This window comes from Glycine soja, chromosome 8 (assembly GCF_004193775.1).
Source record: "Glycine soja cultivar W05 chromosome 8, ASM419377v2, whole genome shotgun sequence".
NCBI lineage: Eukaryota > Viridiplantae > Streptophyta > Magnoliopsida > Fabales > Fabaceae > Glycine > Glycine soja.
The window spans coordinates 9,804,719-9,830,020 of NC_041009.1; the positions used below are offsets into that span (position 1 = coordinate 9,804,719).

The following is a 25,302-nucleotide window of genomic DNA, read 5'->3' on the forward strand; positions in this document are numbered from 1 at the left end:
TTCATCGACCTTCAAATTAAATTAAAATATAATTATAGATAATATGATGTGGTTATGTGATAACAATTGACTTACTGTAAAAAAATGATAATAATTGACTGAATGAGAGGTCCACAAATTCTTGTAGGTGCATAATTGTATAAATAGATATCATAGACAATTGCTTACAGAAAAATGCTTCATAGTTATACAAAATGATAAAATAAAACCATAGAAATTTGGCAGAATTCAGTCAAAAAATTTCAAGAGCCGCGGTTAGTTATTGACACACCAAAGTAGGAAGAATATATAATATCAGGCTTTTTTTTTCCTGATAAAAATGCAAACAATTTAACATTTTCTTATGTAAACAAAGTTATTCTTCCTCAATAAAACGTAAAACATTGCTGGTGGTAGCGAAATTTTATAAAATGAAGCCGCAAGTCAAAATTAAACACCCATTAATCTGCACATTAGTTTCACCAGCTTAGCAAAATTTACTTCTCAAAATTTCTCATAAAAGTAACGTGGTTTTCTTATGTTCCGGTCTATTACCAGCAAGTTCAAGCACCCACAGTGTGAGAGACACATGAATAATCACCAAAAATTATGTTGATGCTGAAAGAAAACTTGTAACAAGTTAACACTATCACTGTAATATTTGACATTCACAAAATCCAGCATTCTTCCCCATTGTATTAAACAATTGTCCTGAAAAAAAAAGGTGAGGGGTTGATTGCTGGTATATAACATTAATGAATTTAGATGACCTGATAGGTTACTATGTCCACAGTAAAAAATTTTAAGGTAGGATTCAAATTCACTAAAATTTTCCTCTAATCAAGATCTCCTTTTGAGACCTTGGAATTGGCCAGCTGAGACTACAAATCTTCATTGCACTCGCAGAAGTTATCATATACGTGTTTGGATATGGATGCCGATATATTAGACAGTGACTAACTGCTGCAAGGATCATAGATTTCTTGGATAAATTTCAACTTGCACAACATCTGTCTCTAGTTCATAACTCAGCCCTGGATTCCCTGTCCTCATTCGATGAACCTTCACTATTCAAGTCCTTGGATTGATTAGGGGGTTGTATTGATTCTGATTCTTGATCATCACCCAAGATTCGTGCTGTGAATCTTCTTGCCTCAAAATCCAGGTCTGGCCACTCAGAAACTATTCGTCTAGCACCCTAATGTTCCGAGATAAAAGTAGTAAAAAAATGGACATAGAAGACAAAGAGGAGTGCAAAAACATAAGCTGCGATGTGAAACAAGTTTCCATGAACACAACATAAAACAGCAAAACATTTACCTGCAGTTTGGGTTCTTTTGTCATGGGATTGTTGCACAGATCAATGGTTTTTGCCTTGTATTTTGTAGCATTACCACACCATGATTCACACCATAGCCACTCTTGTGGCAAAGAGAAAATAGGCACGGTATGCTGAGCATAATTAGGAAGATCCTAGACCATTTAGGGGCAAATTTTAGCAAAAAGGCACCTCAAACCAATAACAAAAACATGCATTCAAAAGACAGAAGGTTAATGGGAAATAAATTGGAACTACATAAAGATTAATCTTCATAAAAAATAATACGAAATATACTACGAAACCAGTAACTTGATTTTACAGTCCCAAAGATCCAATTTTATCCATTCATAAAATTTATGTAATTGGCTCTTTTTCAAAAATTCTGAAATAATTTTTCAAATTTCAAATGGTAAGAAGGAAGGACCAGATTCCAACTAGCACAAAAATGATATGGATTCAACACTAAGGTAGTGTTTGGCCCAGCTTATTTTTGCCTTTTTTTCTCCTTAAAAGTAAAAGCTGGGCCAAACACACTTTATATAAAAGTCCTTAAAATTATAAGTAGCTTATTTTTAAGACTAAAAGATGAAAATAAGGAGCTCCATGGAGTAGCTTTTTTATAGCTTGTGCGGAGCTTTTCTAGCAACAACCTTCCTTCGAATCCCATCTACCGGTCTTTCATGTATTTCTTTTTCTAAAATAAATTCAGTTCCTCCTTTCTTATATGAGCGTGCCCCTGCAGCTTTTATGTGGAATATCGATGCTTTTCTAACAATATATTTTTTGTTGCTGAGAAAGTTTCCATAACTTGTACTTTTGTTTGCAAATTATCACTAAAATAAAATTTTATTAATTTAAGTAATTTCAATTTTTTTAAAATTATTTTTTTAAATATTTATTTTAATTTACTTTTATTATCATTAAATATGAATTAAATTAATTTAACACTTTTTTTTATAAATATACTTTGATAATTAATTTAATTATTTTTTAAAAAATTACCATACAACTTTTAACTTTAAAAGAGCTTTTAAGTGAGAAAAATAAAAACTTCTGAACACCTTTTTTTTTTTAGGTTTCCGAACAACTTTATTTTTTTAGGTTTCCGAACAACTTTTTTTTTTGTCAAGTTTTATTTTTGGCTTTAACTTGAAAGTAACTTTTAAGCCATAACAAAGCCGCCAAACATATAGTAAGCCTTGCTAACAAGAACATGCTGTACATGAGCAGTCTTGTAAATTTTTTCCGACAGTGATCAGTGTTTCCAACAAATACGGAAATACCATCTTGATCAATGGGTATAAACATACTGAAATAATCAAATTAAATATTCTCTAAATAAATTATACAACCTGTTATAAATTTATAATATGATCACTCATCAATAGACACCAAAGACAGATTCAAAGAGCATATCATAAAGTTGCCCCCAAATTTTCCTTTCATTTTTGGTTAATGGATTGCAGAGAGGCTACGTGTTCTTTAAGAATTCACTTTGATAAGGTTTAGAGATGGTGGTTCCTTATGCCTTCATCTTATGAAGTTGTTGGAAAGTCACCTTAATTGTGGTCATCCCTACGCCAAAAAGGACTACCTACAGAGGGGCTGACCAGAAAGGCTAAGTTTAACATTGTAGAGAGGATGCAGCTCTTAGGGGATTGAGATCCTATATTGACTAGAGTTAGTGCCTAAGTAGTGTTTATAAAGCTTCGCCAGTCTTTACTATATAAGCCGGCTGTAGGGTTGATTTAGGCCTTAAGCGAAAATTTTAAGATGATATAAGAGTTTATCCTAGATTCATTGCTGGACCACCTGCATAACCTTAGGTGTGAGGGAGGCGTTGGAAAGTTGTCTTAATTTTAGTCACCCCTAAGCCAAAAAAGGCTACCTACGGGCTTCAAATTCCATAGAGACAAGGCCTAAGTATTGCTTATAAGGTTTGGGTAATCCTCACCTTGCAAGCAAGTTTTACAGGATTGAGTTAGACCTTAAATCCAAATTCTAAGTGTTGGAGATACCACATCGACTAGTGATAAGGCCAAAGCAATGTATATAAGTGGGGGACAACCCTTACCTCACAAGTTGGTTTTGTGGGGTTAAGTTAGACCCAAATCCAATTGTTAAATGATATTGAGTGTATCCTAGCCTTTATTGTTAGACCTGCCTAGTCACCCGCTATCAAACCATTAACAGACCATCCGCAGATGTCTAGCTCTGCAAGCTTCACACTCGAGATATCTAGTCCTTGATGAGGGGTGTGCATTGGAGATCTCACATTAACTAATGATAAAGCAAAAAGTAATGTATATAAGTGGGGGTGCAACCCTCATCTCACAAGTCGGTTTTGAGGGATTAAATTAGGTCCAAACTCAAATTGTAAAATTGTGTCCCAGATTTATAGGAGGACTTTAGGAGGTACCTATGTCTTTCACTTAGACAAAAATGACGAGTCAGGTATTGATACTCATGACCATTATAATCATAATAAAGCCTCTCCCTTAGAAATATCACTAGTTATTGGAGTATAGTTTTACTCCTATGTATTTTCTTATTTTTCAATATTTGTACAGCAGTAGTTTAGCTATGCACTCTGTTCTGGTTTATATGCCATTTCTAACTAACATAAGTTAGTTAGACTTAGCTGCTCTGTATTAAAATCTATAAATACCCTAGGTGAAACTGTTTGTACAATTTGATTTTTTTCTCAATAATACAATTTCCTCTATGAATTCTCTCTCTTTAAACTCTCTCAAATCTAATAAGTAGCAACAAAAAAAAAAAACCTTGCATTAACCATCAACATTGTATCTCACACATTCACACTTCTGCTTCTTCCTACCTTCCTGTATATGATTGTCAATGCCACTGATAAAGTGAGTGATGTTTACACACTTATCAGCTCAGATAGCAAGACTTTGAGAACTTTCTCTTGAAGATAATTGATTTCTTCGGGATTTGGAGAAGTTATGGTGATGCTAATGACATGCGTCCTTCTCGAGATGCGAAGAAGTGTCGGAAACATTCACAATCTCTGATATTACATGAGAAACAGAGGAGATTGTTACCATTTGTTCCTACAAAAGATCCTGCCGAGACCTTGCTTCTGCTTTAACAGCATTAAATATGGAATTCAGTGATCACCTGACATACTTGCCTGGAAAGGCTCCTAGATCTGTGAATCAAGCCACACTAAAAAACAGTGGCATAAAGATTATTTCCAAGGAATTCAGTGATCACCATAGAACACTGCATTGCTATGTCTAAAAGAGGTGAATTCCCTCCCCTTATGGTTGTTTATGATTCATGTGAAGGTTATACTGTTGAGGGCTGATGACCTAATCAAGGATATGACAATTATTGCTGAATACATTAGTGATGTGGATTACCTTGACAACCAGTAATGTGATGATTGTGACAATATCATGACCCTTATCAGAAAGTTCTCAAAGTGTTGTTATCTGTGCTGATAATCATGGAAACATCGCTCTCTTTATGAGTGGCATAAACAATCATACACAGGAAGGTAGGAAGAAGCAGACCTGTAAGTGTGAGATACAATGTTGATGACTCTGATGGTATCCGCCAACTCAAATATCACCTTCAGAGTCAATTTCAGATGAAGGATCTTGGTCCGCTAAAATATTTCTTGGGCATTAAGGTTGCTCAATGCACTTCGGTTATTGTCATTTCCCAGAGGAAATATGCTCTGGAAATTCTGATATGGTTGACTGCCGTCCATGTGACATGGATCCAAACCTCAAGCTTCTTCTGGATCAGGGGGAACTACTGGAAGACCCGAAAAGATATCGCAGACTCGTTGGCAGATTCAACTACCTCACTGTCACCAGGCTAGACATTGCATTTGCCGTAAGTGTGATAAGCCAATTCCTCAATGCACCTTGTGATAGTCACTGGCATGCTGTCACATGTATCCTTCGATATATCAAGAATTCACCGGAAAAACGGACTATTAGATGAGGACAAAGGCAATTCTAAAATCATTTGTTACTCTGATACTGATTAGGCAGGATCACCAACAGACAGAAGATCTACCTCTGGCTATTGTGTTCTTATTTGGAGACACCCAAGGCACTAAGCTTATTTGTGATAATCAAGCCGCTCTTCACATTGCATCAAATCCGGTTTTCCATGAACAGTCAACACATAGAGCTAGATTGTCATTTTGGGAGAGAGAAAGTACACTTAGGAGAAATCACCACCGACTTTGTCAGCTCTAGTGACCAAGTGGCAGATGTGTTCACTAAATCTCAAGCGGTCTCACATTGATTATATTTGTAACAAGCTTGTTTGAATATGACATATATGCTCCAGCTTGAGGGGGAATGTTAAATATATGATTTGATATGATTGAGTGCAAATAGGGAAATTAGGTATATCTGTACAGATATGTAGGGATTTCTGTTTCCTTAATTATATTGTACCTATGATTATAAATAAATCAGTGTGTATGATAATTACACACAACATTTCAGTATAGTAAACACTTGTACAAGTATCGATACCCGACTCATCATTTTGTCCGAGTGAAAGACAAATACCTCCTAAAATTCTCCTATAGAACTGGGACGAAATTTTAGATCCTTGTGAAAGGATTCTATTTATATTCTTGAAAATTTCAACTCATTGTTGTTGCATATTCAAAAAGTTTTGATATAAAGTAGTCATTTAAAATGTACTGGGTTTTCGTTTTATATTGGGACTACAAAAACCAGTCAAACTTGCTTAACAACAAGCTCTTTTAAGTAAGGATTCATTTGCAGGTTAAAGGAACTATTAAACTTAAACCTCTTACCTGATCCAAGTTGGCTAGACTATTTGGATCCTTGCTTAGTGTTTCATATATAACTCTAAGATTATCTCCAGCTGCAGTCTCTCGGAACTTCTTCAGATCAACAACATATAAAGCACTGAAAACAGAAATTGAAACAGTAAGCATTGAAATTATATTTGGCAATAGAATATAAAAAGTAGCCACTAACCTAATATGGTATGGTTTTCCCCGCAAATGATCCTTCCAGAAACCCTATGACACAAGGAGAAAAGGTTATTTATTGCCAATGCTGCATTAAAATTACATGGGCATGACGAAAATCAGGAGTATCATGGGGATTGGAATTGAACAATAATTAGAATTTCAACAGTGACATTTACTTGTCTCCAAAACCTATATCCATCCATCTCCTTATTATTATCACAAAATGGGGTATATGCCAGGGGTTTTCCTCTTATATCCATGTCATAGAGTACTCCCATGTCTGCCCTAACAACTTGATCAGCATCCACAAAAATGACCTGCATAATATTGGTAGATTTTAGACAGATTTTCCTGTAAGGGATTTTAATTCTTCATTATCTTTGTCACAGCATTGTGTAGTGTGACATTGAAATTAATAGTGCAAAAGACAAAAACAAAAAGCATGGAACTTGATGCAGAAGAAGAAGAAACTGTGGTACCTTCTCCAAAGAAAGGGGGAAAATGACATCTAGGAATAAGATTTTATATGCCCAAATTCTTCGCTGCTTTTCTTTCTGCTTATGCAACCATGTGGGCCACTTGTATGTGACTAGTTCATATTCAAAACCATACTCTAGGGCCATGTGTGGAATCAAGTCCTGTATGTTAAGTCAACCAAAACAGTTCAGGATGTCAGGCAAACTCATCATTCTACTTTAACCATTTAACGTTCCAATATATAAATGAATTAAAATGTAAGCATATAACTTGGGTGGATATATAACCTTAAAAGGAGGAGAGAGGTAGTTCTTTATGAACCAGAATTTAACAGGACGATGAGTATTCTTTAGAACACTTAGAATCATAATCTTCATAAAGCGTTCATATCTGGCAAATTGACAAGAAGCACAAAGTGAAGATTGCATTCCTGATGACAAGTAAAATCCACCAGGCTCCAACTAAATATGAAAAAATATTATAGAATCCAAGTATGGAGTTTTTTTTATAGGCAAATGTTAGTTTTTTGTTAGCAAGGGGAATCGAACCCAGGACCTTTCCCTCCCTCCCTTCTCCTTTTACCACCCAACCTACCTTATAGCTCCTCCAAGTATGGAGTTTAATAGTTAGCATGCATTTGGAAGTGTATAACATTTGTTTGAAAGATTGAGGTCAGTAAAACTGAAATTAACGTCCCTAAATTTTCTATTAATTAAAGGCACGTGAACCCAAAATTGTATTCTGCAATGGAACCCCAAATCCCATTCCACGGAATCTGAATCAACATACATGATTGGTCCCATTCCATGAAGCATAAAACATCAATAAATGATATTTTCTTCTGTACAAGGCAATTTTTCCAACATGATACATTACAAATAGTAATCGTTGTTTAAATTTGAAATAAAGGATTGAACTTGAACAGAAATATGTTAAAAGGCAAAACTAAAAGGGAAAGACACGAAAGGAAAATTATAAGAACAACTTATAATAAGAGAACCACTTACAGGTGCCCAGAAGCAATAGAAAAGATATTAATAGTTTTTCCATGTCGTCCACCCTTTCCTTTCTCCTATATGGAAAAAAGGTTCAATCTGTTACAACTTTGGAAATGATAGATACAAAAATAAAAATGGAAGGACAAAGCACAAGGTGAACACTTAATAATGTTCCATCTGTTAGGGTGTGTCTAGAAACACATTAAACCATATTGAACGGAGAAATTGTGCATTCCAATGTAAAAATGCCAAATCATTATATCAATTAAAGCTTCGAAGCATAAAAGCAACATCAATCAGATAAAATCTTTTTATATAATCAGTAATTTAACATACTGAAAAGTAATAAGTTTTTCAAGGAAATATAATAAATGATGATTTTTGTAAAATAGACGGGCGGAAAACTAACAGACAAGTAAATAAAAGACTTACTTGTGGACTTTTTTCAGCCTTTTTGGATGATTTGTTGCTGCCAATGAAACCAGAAGCCCATTTTAAGAAGTTGGAATTCAAGCCACTTCCCTACAAAAATCTCATGAAGATATCTATTATGGATTGCACTAGCTTTTTCCTTTCAATAATAGTGCTTATCATTTTCTACTTCAAAACGTATGTTTTTAAAGAACAATTTTTAATAGAAAGCACTCACTTTCTTATTATCTTGTGCATTGTCATCAAGAAGGAGTAATTTCTCATGCTCCTTGCCCTTTTTTTTCACTACTTCCATATGAAATACTTTACCCCGAAAATCATTAATAGTAATGAGTTTTGATGATTTTTTATCATAATTTCCTTCACTATCTTCCTTTAAAATGTAAAGCTCGGAACTTCTTCCAGGAGCAAGCTGCAAGTACCAAACTCCAGGTGAGACTTTCATTTGCCAATATCCCAGGTTGTCCATCACAAGGGTATCAACTAAATGGGGTGTAGTTTTCGTCCCAAGGATCAGCTGAAGTCCCCGAGGAGGGTCATGATCTTTCTCAGAAAAATGACCTGATTAGATTTGACAAGAGTGACAATAGATTAGTACACTGTGCTCATTAATGATTGTTAACATAGAAGAGAAGACAGAATTAGGAATATGATAATTAGAGAAATTGTAGGAAAATTGATAGAGCCTCTCTTAGTTGGTTTGGGCATGTTTAGTGAAGACCCGTAGAAGCACCAATAAAGATGTTTAACCAGATGGAAGATACTTCATTAGTTAGAGGTAGAAGGAGACCAAGAAAAACTATCAAGTCAAACCATTAAGAGAGATTTAGAGGTAAATGGTCCATATTTACACTTAAACATATGACAGTAATTTATGGCATCGTATGATCCCTTTAGGCTTTAGCCAATCCCACCTAGTGGGAAAAGGCTTTGTTGTTGTTGTTGTGTTTTGTATGCAAACAGTCCATGTACAAGAGCTAATCAAGGAGAAATTAGAAGCTAATGCTATAGACATAGCTACACATATTAAACATCTTAATTGCACAGAAGTATTCAATAGAAATTAAACCAGTGACATACCGCAGGTTCACAGGCACAAATGGCTATATTAATTTTCCCTGCCATGTAATGAGCAAAGTAGGTTCCTCATTTTCTTAGTTCTTACAGTGTTCTGCATCTGTTTCTTCATGAAATTGTTTGTTTCACATTTCAAGTGTGTAGGGTGTGCCCTATGTCCATGGATTAGATTTTGTTGACTAGCTTTAATCGTTATGGTAGAAGTAAAGAAGCCAAATTTTTATGGTAATGAGCAATCTATGCTACACTTTGATGATTATGCTGGAGCATTATTTGTCTTTTAAGGGATCCCTTTGGACAAGCAGATTCTTTGGGATAAGATTAGGCATTTGAATTCTACTAGTTGTAAAGCACAGGAACTTTTAAAAGTGGTGTCAATTTCAGGACTGTTAAGGTTGGGAAACCATGTTTCATTTTTTTTTGTTGTTATCTCTTGGCAGTTCTTTTTTGTTTTTTTTACGGAGGGTCTATTAAAGAAAAAGTTCTTCTATAACTTTTTTTCTTAAAAAAAAAAGTGTTAATTATGCTAATGAACCCAGACTACTACACAAATAGATGTAGCCTAGCATTCTAACAAGTAACGATGATTATTTAGTAACAATAATATCACAAACACTAGGAGTCACCAGCTTGTATTTCTCATAAACAAAATGCAATCTTACCAGTGAGGACAAGAGCTTCAAGCTCAAAAACTGCTTGCAATGTCCTTGTGTTGCCAAGGTTCTCAAGAAGAATGTTATCCAGGTCATGGCTGCAGCATAAGAGATATTACTAAGGACTATTAAAATTCACAAAAGTAGTCATTGCATATATAAGCTCAGAAATGTATTACATAGAGTTGAAAGGGAATGCCTTCACTTGACAGAAAAATACAAAGCATTCAAGTTTATAATTTAATTCAACAATTTAACTTGATTATTCATCTACCAGAGTTGGTGTCTGTCACTAATTATGAGAATGAGACTCATTCAAGTTTAGATGCAAAAACCTTTATTCTTTTTAAATGTTCTCACCATTTTTACGGTATTAATTCAAATTTATAACATGCTTCTTTATTAACAAAGACAAGGGTACATTTGGACTAACATATAAACATTGACATTAGAATGGTTCAATAAGTCTAACAGCTACTTCATGAATAGGTTACATTAGTTGGTTACTATAAATTTGAAATGAGGAAGACCAGTGTAACTTATTCTGAATCATTTACTCTTCTCCAGTTACATTAAAGAATAGCAAACAAAAAAATGATAAAAGAATCAGTATATTAACAAAGCCTAAAATATTACATACAATGCAATAACAGGCTCAACAAGCCAAGACTCAGGAACATCAAGATTCATGGTGAGAGTCTTAGACAACGGCATGTTTGCAAAGAATGCTTTTGGACCATTTATTGCAGAGTCAGTGTTGCTAAAATCATCCTGAAAGAGTCAGAAACCCTGTGAAACTTAACATCAAATATCGTGTCTGGAATTATCTTAGAGAGTTAAGAGTTAAAAGAATAAGAAATACCATTGTTGGTACTACATATCTGTAGTAGCTCTTCAGAGGAAGATCAGCAAGAGAACTCTGTCATAAGATGAAAAACAGCATTCAATACGAATTAGCAAATGTATAAAGAACTTAGCAACACATTTTGCTGGAGGTAAATTAAAAGAAATATATCTTGTAGAAAATCCCGCATAAGACTATCACTAGAAATCAGGAGTTGAATCCTTGTAGCTCCATTCTTCTAAATAAAAGCTAAATTTCAATACAAGATAGATTGGGCCTTCACATTAATGGATCTTGCAAGAGGGAGTGTGATGGATCATGGATATCAAACTAATCAAGAGCCTTCACCTAACCAGTTAAGGCATTTGGGAGAGTTGGCTCTTGGCAGGTTACAAGCTAAAAATTATTATAGTAGAACAGATGAGGGATAGATGAATTAACTCCTACAAGCCTATTGATCATAATGTGAATGGACTGATACATGCACATTTGGTTGAAGTGTAACTATTGCATCAAGGAGATTTCTTTAGATAAGCAGCTACTTTGGGATACAATCAGACAATTGGTTTCTACTTGGTGGAAAGCTGACATGGTTTCTGAAAGATTGGGTACATTTGCTTTCTTTGTTCTCTGTTGTCTGTATTACCTTTTTATTATAAGAAGGATCTTAACCTCCTGATTCTTTGTAATTGTTGAGAATCAGTATTGACAATCTGCATTCATTGTAATAAATACAGTTTATAGGCACATAATCACTGATTTAGAGGAAACCAAATATTCTCCATTTATTTGTAATTAGTGCAATAAGCCTATATAAACTCATATCCGTGCTGTATTCAAACACACGGTTTCAGTCTCAATATGCCTCTGCTCTTTCTCTTTAACAGTAATCATATATTCTGTCTCAAAAATAAAAAGCCCAAACATAAGACTGAATAACAGAAGGCCTTATGAAAGCCAAATTAGGGGGAAGTTCACAGTTCAACAACACAAGGGCAATGCTTTGGCTTGTCGCATCCAATCACAATGAGAGAGAAAAAAAAATGTCAATCTTTTTTGTTATTCCAAATGCCTAAAAAGAATAGAAAGACAATTATTAAATAATTATTTATGTTTACAGAACTATAGATAGATTTGAACCAACCACTGGATTCAGTACAATCCTCATGCTGGGCTGAATGTATTTCCACAAAACTCGAAGAATTCCAGACAACCTCTGGCTGGTTGGACTTAAAGGATCAAGAACCGCATCAATATGAATACTTGAATTTTCATTATTTAGAATAATGGCACTGCACAGAAAAATGATGGAAAAAGAAATACTGACATCATATAATACATATAAATGAGCAATCCAGAAATGACTAAATCATAAGGGGAAAAAATGTTTCAGTGCATTGTAACAGATTAAAATAACCTATGCTGATCATTCAGAATCTCAAAACGAGCACTTTCAGAATTCCGATCCCGCTTGGCCATTGAAGATGATAAGGCCATGACAATATCACTAATGAATTTGCTGCAAACAACATAAGACAACATTAATGAATTGTTAAATATTCAGCAAACAGAAGTGATTGAACAAAAAATCTGTTTAAAGTTACTACAAATCAGAGGACTTATGACACACCCAACATTCTTCAAAACTTCCCAAGAACTCAATAAATCGGTAGTAGCAGAAAAATGTAAGAATAGATGAGCTTGCACATCACATAATACACATTATGGGAGTTCGCTATGTATTGAAATCACTTGTCCGAATACATCATTGATGAGAGTTTATTTATGCTTATAGTATTAATTACACATAAATAGAGGATATTCAGATTCCTCTATATCAGAGATTATGTCTATAAACTACATTTATTACAATGAATTCAGAATATTATATTCTGATTCCCAACATGCTTCATGTTACCTATCACCTATGCACTTTCTTTTTTTTTTAATCAGCAAAAGTATAATAGTATTATATATCTAACAGTACAAGTTGTACTGAATGATTACAGAGAGACTGATTTAGGTAAGACTATGGTGACCTAATACATAGTTTACAACATGAATTAAGAAACCATAGTACCAGCAATCTGCTAATGTCACCATTACCCCCACTATTATTATTATCCCCCCCTCATCCCGTAAAAGCCTCCTTCATATTGCTGGACCAGTGATTAAAAGGCATGTCAAAACCTTTAACCAGATTTTTTAACCAGGTCTAGCAGAGGAATATGGCATCCTCCAAGATCTTACTGTCATTAAACCTTTCCTCTTCAAAAACAATCTTATTCCTATGCTGCCAGATACTCCATGTCAAGGAAGTCCACCAGCACTGCCATTTTTTATAGCTAGTGTCATTTCCATTTCGAAGCACTTGTTGGAGGAAGTGCATACGGGGGTTCGCTGGAAACGGGGCTGAGGTATTGGTCCACGATAATGATTCCCACCAAAGTGGCATGATTTTGCTGCAACTAAAAAAGAGGTGTGCTGCATCCTCTTCTTTATTTTTGCAAAATGGGCATGTAGGATCATGTATTTCCACATTCCTCTTGCGCAAATTGGTTTTAGTGGGTAATCTGTCCCTGATGAGTCTCCACACAAAGAGGGCAACTTTACTAGGGACCTTGACCTTCCACAGCTCTGTAAAAGCACCATCCTGATTTTCATTAATTCGATTTGCCATGAGCAACCTTTACCCGTTCCTAGCCGTGTATATACCCGAGACATCCTCCTTCCAAATCCACTTATCTCGTCTTTCCGGATGAATGCTGATACCTTGTAAATCTTCCAGAAACCTCACCGCCATATCCAGCTCACTGTCAAAAAGTTCGCGTCTCCATTTGAGATCCCACTCCCAACCTTCATCTGATAAGCTATCCATACGCTGAATAAATTGATTTTGCTGCTTCGAAATAGTGAAGAGTGTAGGGTATTTCTGCTTAAGTGATACTCAATCCTCCCTCCATCCATCCTCCCAAAACTTGACCTATGCACTTTCTAATTCTTTATTTTTTTTTGTTTCTAAACTTACTTTCTATTCAATTGATTCCCATATTCATTTGCTTGAATATAAATTCTGCAGAAATTGGTCTATAGCTAGCAATGGTTTCTCAATCAATCATTGGGAAACTATACTCATCTCATCACTTTATTGTTTGCACGATCTGTGCACTTGCATTGTGCCAACTACATCATGTAACACCTCACTTTTAGGCTTTGATTTTCCAGACCCTCCCTCCAACATCTTTTAGTTAAAAGAAAGCATGTCATAGGAAGGCGATATATGTAATTATCTATGGAGAAATCAATCAAAAATCAAAGGTGTGCCAAACAGAAACAGCAAAGTTCAAGAAACCTTGTTATAGTGTCGGGGTCAACATCACGCCATTCCACCTCTTCAATAATTTCCACAATGTGCTTTGTCCTTTGTTTAAATTCTATTGATTCCAGAAGATGCAGATCAGCAGTCAAAAATGTGCTTTTGTCAATTGGATAAGTTACCTATTAAAGATAGATATTAAGGAAAGAACACAAGATTAATAAGGAAATTTAAGCATTGATGAAAATCCATCGGCAAATTTTGAGAGAGAAGAACAAAGATATATTTGTAAACAAGCAATGAAAACAATTATTCATCAGAAATCAGTTATACTATGAAATAGCTGAAGACACCAAAACAATATTACCCTTCCATTAGTGAAGACAGCATTGACACCAGATTCAAGCCCAAGCACCCTATACAAAGAATTCTGCACCTGATAACAAGACGATTAATAAATACAAGTTATCATGATTAACAGACAAATAATAATAGTGAAAAACTCAGAAATTGTTTAACCTAGTGCAAATTAAAATGAAATGCATAAAAGAGGAACAGAAATGGAAAATAAAAGCAGTGGGGAACCATTTCCTTCAAGTATTAGTATCAAATAGAAAAAGTAAAAGTATGAGGCACAGGGGAGGGTGTCAGGGTTGTTAAGAACTAAAAGTAAATGTCCAAATAGTAAGATAAACTAGAAGTACCTTAGTAAAATGTTTTCTCACTTCACCAGCAGGAAATTCTGGGAGGGCAAACCTATAGCCCTTAGACGGTAACCCATTAGCTTTACTAAGCTCGCAAACCATATCAACAAATGCTTCAGTGCTCTCAGCTTCCATAGCAGGTGAAAGGATGTAATTCTTCTCATATAGTGAGCATAGCTGATCCAAGAAGTCCAATACGTTTGTCTTATGACTGCACACCATGCGTTCAAACATTTGATATAAAAATGGTGCTTCAACTTTGTAAAGGAATTGACATCAGAGAATAGAAATCAAACAATCTATTAAAATTCAACCAGCTTTTGAATTAAAAGCAAATCCAAACAAATACCTATATAAGGATGCAGTGATTTCAAAGACCTTAACAAATAGGAGGCTAAACAAATTAGGACTTGGATTGGCATTAAACAGAAGACCTACACGAGCATTTTTGGATCCTTCTATCTGTAGCATTATGTTCAAATAACAAAAACATCAAATATGCTTAAAAGCATCGAATAAGTTGGTCCAACTCATAATAGGCATTAGGAAAATTAATTTTAAAAGAACCAAGAATATTTAAAAGAAATGCATATTGGTATTAACCAGATAATGTATGCCTTGTTGAAGTAATTTCATCCCATTCCTTGAAGTGATATCAACAGCAAGAAGATGCGTCACAGCCTTTGTATCATCAATTGCTGGTTTGGATCAAAACAATCCACATGTGATGACAAAAGAAACAGACTGTACAAAAGAACTTAAAGATTCTAATGTTTAAACAACTTACTTCCAGGAGAATGCAAGTAGACAATGTCATTTAGTACAGATTCCTCCCCAAGAGTAAACATTGACAGAGGTATGAACCTAGGTTTGCTGTCAGAAATAATCTACACCAAAGGATTAGCATTAGAAACTGATTAGTGTGTATCATTATAAAGGTTCCCAAAATTTAACATTATTGAATTATTAAATTACTATACCTTAGGATTATAACGTTGTATACCAGCTTCTGATAGAAACTTAGCTAATACATCAGTGTCAGACATCATTTGTCCATAATATACTTGTTCCTGTATTCTTTGAGTCTCATCACTCAAGGCATCTATAAGAGCTTCCTGGAAGTAAACACAAATTGCATAGAAATAAGTAGAGGAAAAATTTATTCTACTATCACTCTGATTAATACATCACTGTCATACATGACAAAGAAAAATTAGGCACCTGAAACTAAAGTTGAGCACATGCAGTATATCCAAAGTTAAACAACACACAAAGGCATACTACAACAGTTTGGATAGCCAACCAATGATAAGTATGTGAAGGGGATTTTACAAATTCATAGATAGCTGAGTTTCTTTGTGCATTGTAAGAGACTCATCTGCATGTTACTCCATAAAGTGTACCCTGTGCTATTTATGTTATTTTGTTTTGGGTTGCCATCATTAAGAAAAAGTACATACAAAAAAAAAAAAAAGAGAAAGAACTCATTTTACAAAGAAGCCCACAATATTACTGTTAGATATTACAGAAAGTAGTATTAGAGATCAACTCTCATGCTTGCACTGTACTTTTATTTTTTATTTTTTTTTCTGTTTTGGGCTTCAGTTAGTGGTCTGGGCCAGCTTATCAACTAGCCCATAGTTAGCTTCTATCAGTTGTAACTGACTTTTACAAGAAGCAATGATACAGTTTATTTTCAGTTACAAAAATATTTTTCTCTTTCTCTGAATTCTCTCAGAATTAATGTAAACAGAGTGATTATAGGTTGATTATGTAATTAGTCATATCATCTAATTATGGTAGTCACGTAACTATAAATCCTTGTACTTATTAGACTCTGACTCTATAATTTGCTCTTTAATACACAGCAATTCATTACATATTTTCATTTTTTCTTTCTCTCAACACTTATTATGTCTTTGCCAACCACCTTGTAGAAAATAAAATATTGTGAATTGAGAGCAAAATTGTAGAAAAAGTACAAAAAAAGGAAAAAATAAGATTATAAGGCAATGAAAAATGTTCAAAAAATCATTACCTCAGTGGGATCAATAATAAGGCCATTCATCAAAAATGAACATTGAAGCTTAGACAAACCAAGCTTAAATACAAACTTAGAGCTTTCTTGTGACAATTCCTTCAACTTTTGATCCTTATACAGCTTTAGTAATATCTCTTGAGGTGGGGATTTTACCTTTGATCTATAGAAATACAGAGAATATTTAATTCATGTCTAAAAATAAACTATAACATATCGTTACTGCTAAAAAAAAATGAAGCACTACATTAGTCAAATGTCAGAAGCATACTAATCAACAAAAAGGACTATAAACTCACAATATTGTTTCCACAAACACTCCTTCAACATGGTGCGTTTCAAGAGCTTCGTCAGCATCGCCATCTGACTCAATGTGTAATTTGTTAACCTACAAAAATGTACAATATAGTTCCTTTAATTGAATTGAAAATAAGATTAGTTTTAAATGTCACAAAACAACTGCTAAAATGTATTTCATTAAAATCTAAGATAAAATAGCATTTTCTAATCATGTATGCTAATTCTGGCAGCATAAATATTTTTATTTTTATCAATATAAATAAAAACCTGTAAACAAACCTTTGAGATTTATTTTTTCCTTTATTGTCATGTTAATGAGGAAGAGATGAAGTCACTTAAGAGGTTGTCAAATGTTTGCACACTAGGTTCATGATTTTTTTTAATAAATAATTGAATTCATAGGAAAGTGATTATCTACAAATTTGCATAGTGATAGACAAGGGGAGAATTTAAAAAGAAAAAAAGACTACTGAGTCATATGGTTGACAATTCAAAGTTGAGTCAAATCAAGCGACTTGGAAGGTTCAAATTTTGAACTTTAATGATATCAAATAGATATGTAGTTAGTTTTAAGATGGGTGGAGTAAAATGAAAATTCAACATAGCATATTAACTGCATCTGCCACTTTTCTTTCCTAATTTTGGATTTCAGTCATGTGCTTCTGGCATATAAAGTTTTTAAGCAGAGGTCAGTAAGGTCATGGAAAGACAGTGAACTGAAGATGACACTAATGACTAAGTATCACACTCATACATTTCTCAAAAACTGGTAAGCCATCTCAGCACCATAATTCTCATTGATATAACTGAAGAGACATATGATCTGAAAAGAAAAAAAAAAGTGTCATAAACTTGCCAATAAAACATATAGAAAGATTTTTATGACATTTATCACACATTCCTGAACAACAAAAAGTAAAATTACCATAGTAGAAATATCTTCATCGCTGTGCTCTTTTGTAGCATGATTTTCTAACTGTGTGACAAACTTCGAAGAATACAACACAATCCCAAATCTCACAGGAAAATCATTTTCATACAATGATATGATCATATCAATGGACTGCAAAATTCCAAACAATAAAGCATGTGACTAAGATTTCGCTTGGAAACATATACAATGAATAATGTGAAAATGTTAAGCTTGAGGAAATAAAAACTTGCCTCCAGACCACAACGGGTTGCTGGGTCAAGAACAAAGACAGCATGGAAAAGGTTTTTACGGATGTAACGTAGCTGCCCAGGGAAGACTGGCATCAAGATCTAAGCAAAACAAATGTAAAATATGTTAGGTTGGGCTAAATTTTTACCGTTTTTCAGCCAGAAAAATCTCTTGAACACTTTGATTATAATATTTTTTAATACAAAAAATAAAGCTAATCCAAACACACTAATTCACCTCATCCAAATTGTTCCTCCACTGTTTATATTTAGCATCTTCTTCCAAGTTGTTGAGATAATGAACATGGCTAGAACGAAAATCAACTCGAGGTATACTGGACTCTGAAGGAGGTGAAGTTGAGAGCAATTTCTTCAAAGTGCCTTGAGGAATCTGCAAATAGTGAGAATATCAACAATACAGCTCAGGTGTATGTACATATCACAACTGAGTTTTATAAAGAGAAAAAAATAGTAGCAATTAATAGAAGTTTAAAAAAAAATTAAGGGATTGTCCAGTTTGACAAAACATTTATGTTTCCATAAATAATTGCAAAATGCCACCTTGGTAATTATTTATGAAAATAGGAAATGAAAACCAAAACATTTTCTTAAACTAAACAGGTAATCATGCCATTTTTTCTACGGAAAAAATACTGTTAACTTCTTCACCTCTCACTCATTTTCCATCCTTTCAATACAAATTGTTTTCTTAGGAGACCATCCAGTGTTACTTTTGAAAACAACATTAGGTAATATGCATCAGATGACTATTTTTCATCTATCCATTAATACTAGGTCAGTGAATCAGTTAAACAGAAATTCGTGCAGTAGAAAAAATATGACAAAATGAAAATTAGATGGCTTTCACCTTCAATTTTGAGAATTGATCAGCCAACAAGAGATCCTGATGGATCAAGTCAAACAACCTATAAAGAATAACAAGAAAATAGTATCAGAAATTCAAAAATTTCAGCACAGCCAAACCAGGATCAAACAACTGCTAAATATTACATTCTTAGAACCTAAAAACAATTCTCCCAAACAATAATAACAATTAGTTGACAAAGCATATACAAATATATATCGGAAATGACTTTAATTCAACATAAAAAAGGAATTCCATACGATAAGTAAGATACTTTAAATAGGCTTAATTCAAATAAAAACAATACCAAACCCTAGGTATATAAATAGACCTGGGTTTGATTCTTCCAATCTTGTGCCAAGTGCTAACTAATTAAACATCAAAAGAACCATCAATATGAGACAACAAATTCTTAATGTGCTGGAGGGGATTGAATAATACTAACTCTAGCTATAATGAGGTGCAAACATGAAATAACACAAGATAATGTATAGAAATCAGTAGGAAAAAAGTTATTACAGATAGAGGTCAACATCTTCAACATTGACTAAAGCACCATTTAGAGCCATTAAAGACTTTCCAGGTGGGACCATCCGCTGGTTTGCCATTATTTCATCTCGAACAGAATCCTCAAGCTGTCATGAGAAGCAGTTCCATAAGAATAATAGACATTTTTTTCCAAGGAAAATGTCTAAAAATATGAGAGTGCCTAACATAAATGACAATTAACAAGAATATGTACCTTCATGCGAGACAAGGAAGAAACTACGCTAGGGAAATTTTGATTTATTTCCTGCATTGACTGCAGAGGATCAGAAGCACGGACAATTCTCTGTACAGTTTGATGTCCTAGATCTGTTACAATCGGAAAGAGGGGGGAAAACTTAGAAAGCAGTTCATCGAAGCCAACTACAATAGGATCCAGCTTCCAATCTTTCCAATTATCAAAGGAAAAGAGAAAAATATTTTAAATACCCTTTAATTCCCAAACATCAAGTGTGTCTGATACAGTTGATGACAATAGATAATCCCGAAAAGCCATGACCTCAGATGCTAACTCGGGTTTACGCACCTGTGAGTAAACAAAAACAGGTAAATTTATTGGTAACACTAGTGTCTGGATAATTTTGTGGTCGGGCAATGAATATACTTTTATAATGTCATGAAATTTTCCGAAGCAAAAAATATGAGTTGACAACCATATGGAAGCAAAAAAAAAAAAAATTAATCCCACAAAAGAGACCAGGAAATAAATTTCTGATTCAAAAGTATGCACTCTTTTATGTTCATAACATCATAAGCATGCAAAAAGTGGGCAATGCCAAAGGATCTTAGATTCATTCATCCTACCAAAAACTTTCATATTAATCAATAAAAAGACTTTAAATAATATCCTATGGTAAATATATCAAGCTGAAAGGCAGTGAGAAGATAAATGGACACAACTTTACTTTAGATCTCACAAAGCACATAATATTATCATATTTAACACTATTTTATAAAAAGATAAATGCTAGCAACACAATCTCTAGCGCACTCTTTTTAACTCATCTTCTATTATTGGTTGTGAGTGTATACTCTGCTATATCTCTGTAAGTTAACTCTACTAGTTAGAGTTAACCCTTAGTTAGTTAATACAGCTGCCAGTTAGTTAGTACAGTTGTCAGCAACTGTCACTAGCTAGTTAGAGTCTTTGTGCCTATATATATCAGACTGTAATCAGAGACTCTTTGGCCAATTGTAATTTCTCTTTTCATATCAGTTCATCAGCATTGGTTTAAATTTATTGAAAATTACAAAATTCTTGTTATCACATGTATGTCCAAAAACAAATATGAGTTTACAAACCAGAATTTTAGAGAATATGAATCCTCTGACTTCCTGGCTAAGATCTTCAGTTCGAGGATCCTCCAAAGTCACACCTGCAATCCCCAGCTGTGTTAATGAGAGAATCAATCATTTAATCACAATTAATCTACTCTTGATGTATATAAATATCCAACCATTTTAATTGGATTAGCGATATACAAAACACCAAAGAATTTGTGAATCCTGAAAAAATTTAACACTAAGAAAATGTACTTTACAATTATCTATTTTGAAGTTATACTGTTATAATTAATAAAATCTTCAAACCTGAAACTCATTGTAGAAAAACAAGATGGAAAATCTTTAAGGAATGTTAAACTTATGAATCAATGCATTGAGGTAAGGTTGGAGAAGGCCAACGCTAACTAACTCAACCAGATAGAAAGACCATAAAGGGTAAGGAAAAATTCTTTAAACAGCAGAATTAGACCTTGAGAATTAGTACATATTACCATGCAAAATGAATGAAAGGAAATTGTTGGAAACTGCAAGAAATCTATTGGGAATAGCTGCATTTAAAGCTTAGATTCATGTAATTTTTAGATTCATGCATGGTGCTTTAATTCAAGTACTTAAGTAGTTGCACTTGTGTTTATTCTTCTTGTAAATGTAATATGCAATTAATTAATTCAAAAGTGTTTGTGTGTGTGCACACGTATTAAATCTGCTAGTGCTAATCACTCAAGTATGTCACAAGTTTCTTAATTCAAATCTTCAATTGACATCAGAAATAAAAAAACAGAAATTGCAAGTAAAAGAAACTTACATGAAGAGGATTGTTAGGATCCAATTGCCCCATACCTTGCAATTGGGTCCTAACAAGGATTAACAAAATCATCAAATTCTAGGAATAGCAATGCAAGCATGGAGGTCATGAAGTCAAATAAAATTAAAGAAATAACACTTTTATAATTTCTCTAAATTTTTTTTTATAATTTCTCTAAAAATATGACATTTTAAATATTACAAAGAGTAAAAAATTGGAAAGGATGATCAGGCAATCACAATTCCATGTACTAACTTTCTTCTACAGGTGATTCAATATGCAAAGTTAAAGAGAACTAGATGCCTTCACTCAACATGTCAATCATTCTAACCTTTTTTTACCATACTGTCATCCATGGCCTTATATTCCATATTCTTCAGTGCAAGTTCCACACCATAACCACCCAAGTTCACTGATTCACCAGCACCAACAGAACCACAATGATTGATATTTAATTCACATCCAGCAGGCAACACTGGCCGTACAACATACTTAACTTTCCCCTAAAAATTATACAGTCAACATATTAATATAGTTGCATGGGAAATATATTAGATAAGCATTACGGTTTTTTTCCATATTCCAATCTTAATATATGGGACCACAATAAAAATCTGTTTAATGATTTCATCATTTCAAAACTCCATGCCTATTATCAAATCTTCAAAAAACATCAGTGTTGCATACAACTATAAAAATAACATATCAATCTAAACTTGACTTGAAGAGATATATAATATCTAGGAGACTATATAACATAGAAGATGGACATCTCATAATTCAGGTGCAATTCAAATAATTTACATTACTTTTATCAGTTTTACACATTTTTTTCACATTCTTCTCTCCATTGAAATCTCCTGGGGTTTTACCAAAAAAGGATTATATTGACATCATTTGATAGTTGAAAGAATCCATTTTGGAGGCTTGTACAACAGAAACTACATCATATAATATTTCTTAATAGCTAGGCAAATGCTCAGTTAAGAAAACAAAAATAAAATTTTTTTTATAGGAAACAAGAGCTTTTATTAGATTGGGAATACAAAAATCATTTCACACATGCTTTTTTAAGTAAATAGAAGCATTTAGAATAACTTAAAGGGCATTGGTTAGCAAGATCCTAATAGTTAATACCAAAACGAGAAATAAAAGTTAAAGAATGTACCTCTTTGGCAGCTTTAACTAAAGCAACATGAAACTCCTTAAAACAATTGGTTCCAATTGCACCGTAAAGGATAGCAACTGGACTTCCAACGCTTAACTCATAATAGACGTGATCAAAATCAAATATTTCAGGTCTCTGAAACGAATCACCTACCCTGAAGGCAAAAGTTTACAATTGACAACAAGTAAACAACATTGGAAAATTTTTATAAAAAAAAAAACAGAAGGACACTAATGGTAACAAAGTACTCACTGCTCAGCAGAGTCCTGAAGCCACGCCAGTAATTCATAAAAATCCAGAAACAAGTGTTCACCAGTATCTACCCAACAACATTTTCCTCCATGGCTTTTCAGGATTACACCATGCAGGGGATCTACTTTTCTCCTTTCAATCTTCTTTTCTGTTTGCAACTTTTCCTCAGTCTCATTATCTGAATAATTTTCATCACCTAGGGGAAAAGATGTGAGAGATTCCTCCGCTAATTGCTGGTAGAGCACCAGCCTAGGGGATGCTGATCTCAGCATAAGAGACAATTCAAATAATGATTTTAATGGTTCCCTTAGAAGAGGGCGCCCACATTCCAAAATTTTCTTCAGGCAATCTTTAGCTGTTCGAGAGCTAACAGCATCCTTCTCAGTATTTAGCCAAATCTCAATGAAGTCCCAGAAAAGGTCCTTTTTCTCGTTAGATAATAATTCACTGTTTCCAAACAACAAATTGAAGTTATAACAAGATTGAAAGTAGATAAGCTAAAGTATTACCGCTTCCACAAACATGTTCCACTGCATGGAAGTTTTACAACTGGCTAAAAATTGTAGACAAATTTAAAAGAAGAAAAATAGTGTATGATAATGTAGAAGACAATAAAAGCTGCAGTAGGATGCTGCATATGAAGTAACAAGCAATACATGTTGTACATGACAGCAAGAGGGAATGACGCAACTAAAGTATTTCATGCTCATCCTCATAATTAACCACGTGATGAAAAGAAAAGAAAAAATTCCATGATTTTCAGTTCAGCTGAATATTTCCAGACCATGCTTCTGAACTAAGAACTTCAATCAAGATTTCTCCACATGCCACTAGAACAACATCCTTCTATATGAATCATAAGATCTGCACCATGTGCCAAACTTAAAAATCTAATGAACTTTTTGTCATCTAAACAATCTCTTCCCACCATAAAACACTTGAGAAGATCACATAATGCTTCAAAATCCCCCCCCCCCCCCAACACACACACACACTACTAAAATTGAGTTGGACCATTTTCACACGCATTTACATGCATTCGTGTACTTCAAAACAATTTCAACAAGACTAACAAACACCACCACCCCACATTACAAAAACACAAAAAAATGTTTGAAAAAGGAAGAAGAAGGACATACCCAGCTTCCAAAAGCAGGGGGGTTCCAGACCACTTAGCACGGAGTGAAGTTTGAACATTCTTGGGTCTCTGAGGAGTGTCAGCAAAGGCTGAACCAATATTCAACAACATAAACACAATGAGAACTCGACATCGAGATCTCCAAAGGCACCCCATTTGAATTTGTGGAGCGAGAATGGATGTGGGTTCAGAATTGATGCCCCGTTTGCACGTCCGACAGCTGAGGAAGTCAGAGGAGCTTCGAAAGTTTCGATCTTTGTGTTCACTTCGAGGACTCGCAGGTTTTTTTGGGAAGAGACGACCAAAGGCGACGACTGCACTACGTTAGTACTACTGCAGCGATCCCATGTTGATGTTACATAGGTTGTTTCTAAAATTATAATTAATATTTTTTTTTTTGAAAGGTTCTTTCTAAAATTATACCTAAATATATATATAAATTGTCTAGTATATGTTACGTTTTGATTGGACAGTATTATCAATATAATTTCTTTTTACTCTTTCTCTTTCTGTTTTTATTTACTGTTTCTTTTTTTTTTTTTACCGTGCAAGGCACGGGCACGGCACGCTGGTTAATAATTAATGTGATCACATCTTTGCTACTTTTTTCAGATAATAATCACATTTTGGCTACTAAAAAACAAAAAGAAGTTTTTTAATATCTTTAGCGGCTTTGATAAACTATTAAAAATGAAAAGTTTTAAAAGATAATATAGGATTAGAAGTTATTCAGAAAAATGTAGTATTATAGTTTTATATAATAATAATATGTGAGTTTCTTCACTATTTAGAGTTTTTAAAATAAGTTCATATATTTGAAGAAAAAAAATAGGAATTTGAGCTTATAAATAACTTTTAATTGGATTTTTTTTACTGGATTTGGTTAAGTACAAGAACTTGATCAAAATTTGAGTTTAATTTTGATACTACTTTTATCTTAAAGATTTC

General features: G+C 33.8%; 1 protein-coding gene across 1 annotated transcript; it reads right to left on the bottom strand.

Annotated features, from left to right (window-relative positions):
- Positions 1 to 565: 565 nt before the first annotated feature.
- LOC114421792 (UDP-glucose:glycoprotein glucosyltransferase-like) lies at positions 566 to 24,697 on the bottom strand. The gene is made up of 37 exons (XM_028387862.1): positions 24,356 to 24,697; positions 23,217 to 23,663; positions 22,965 to 23,118; positions 22,128 to 22,299; positions 21,010 to 21,083; positions 20,137 to 20,233; positions 19,904 to 20,016; positions 19,681 to 19,796; positions 19,165 to 19,222; positions 18,535 to 18,687; positions 18,300 to 18,398; positions 18,061 to 18,198; positions 17,890 to 17,958; positions 17,135 to 17,223; positions 16,836 to 16,998; positions 15,778 to 15,912; positions 15,585 to 15,684; positions 15,401 to 15,495; positions 15,147 to 15,259; positions 14,798 to 15,008; positions 14,461 to 14,529; positions 14,130 to 14,275; positions 12,195 to 12,296; positions 11,922 to 12,069; positions 10,796 to 10,852; positions 10,574 to 10,704; positions 9,943 to 10,031; positions 8,421 to 8,764; positions 8,204 to 8,293; positions 7,781 to 7,845; positions 7,061 to 7,163; positions 6,776 to 6,934; positions 6,473 to 6,613; positions 6,301 to 6,344; positions 6,114 to 6,228; positions 1,300 to 1,452; positions 566 to 1,177 (listed from the first exon to the last, which is right to left on the bottom strand). Exons 1-37 carry the CDS (start codon positions 24,508 to 24,510, stop codon positions 1,001 to 1,003), a joined length of 4,884 nt encoding a protein of 1,627 aa, XP_028243663.1. The 5' UTR covers positions 24,511 to 24,697; the 3' UTR covers positions 566 to 1,000.
- Positions 24,698 to 25,302: the final 605 nt, after the last annotated feature.

What these genes read in the sequence shown, in the direction of transcription:
- LOC114421792 (XM_028387862.1), bottom strand. Translation starts at nt 24,510, where the DNA reads ATGGGGTGCCTTTGGAGATCTCGATGTCGAGTTCTCATTGTGTTTATG. An exon ending in GAAGATGTTGACCTCTATCT is followed by an intron (nt 19,223 to 19,680) that starts GTAATAACTTTT and finishes TATTCTTTATAG; the next exon opens with GTTGTTTGACTTGATCCATC. An exon ending in CAACCCGTTGTGGTCTGGAG is followed by an intron (nt 18,199 to 18,299) that starts GCAAGTTTTTAT and finishes GGAATTTTGCAG; the next exon opens with TCCATTGATATGATCATATC.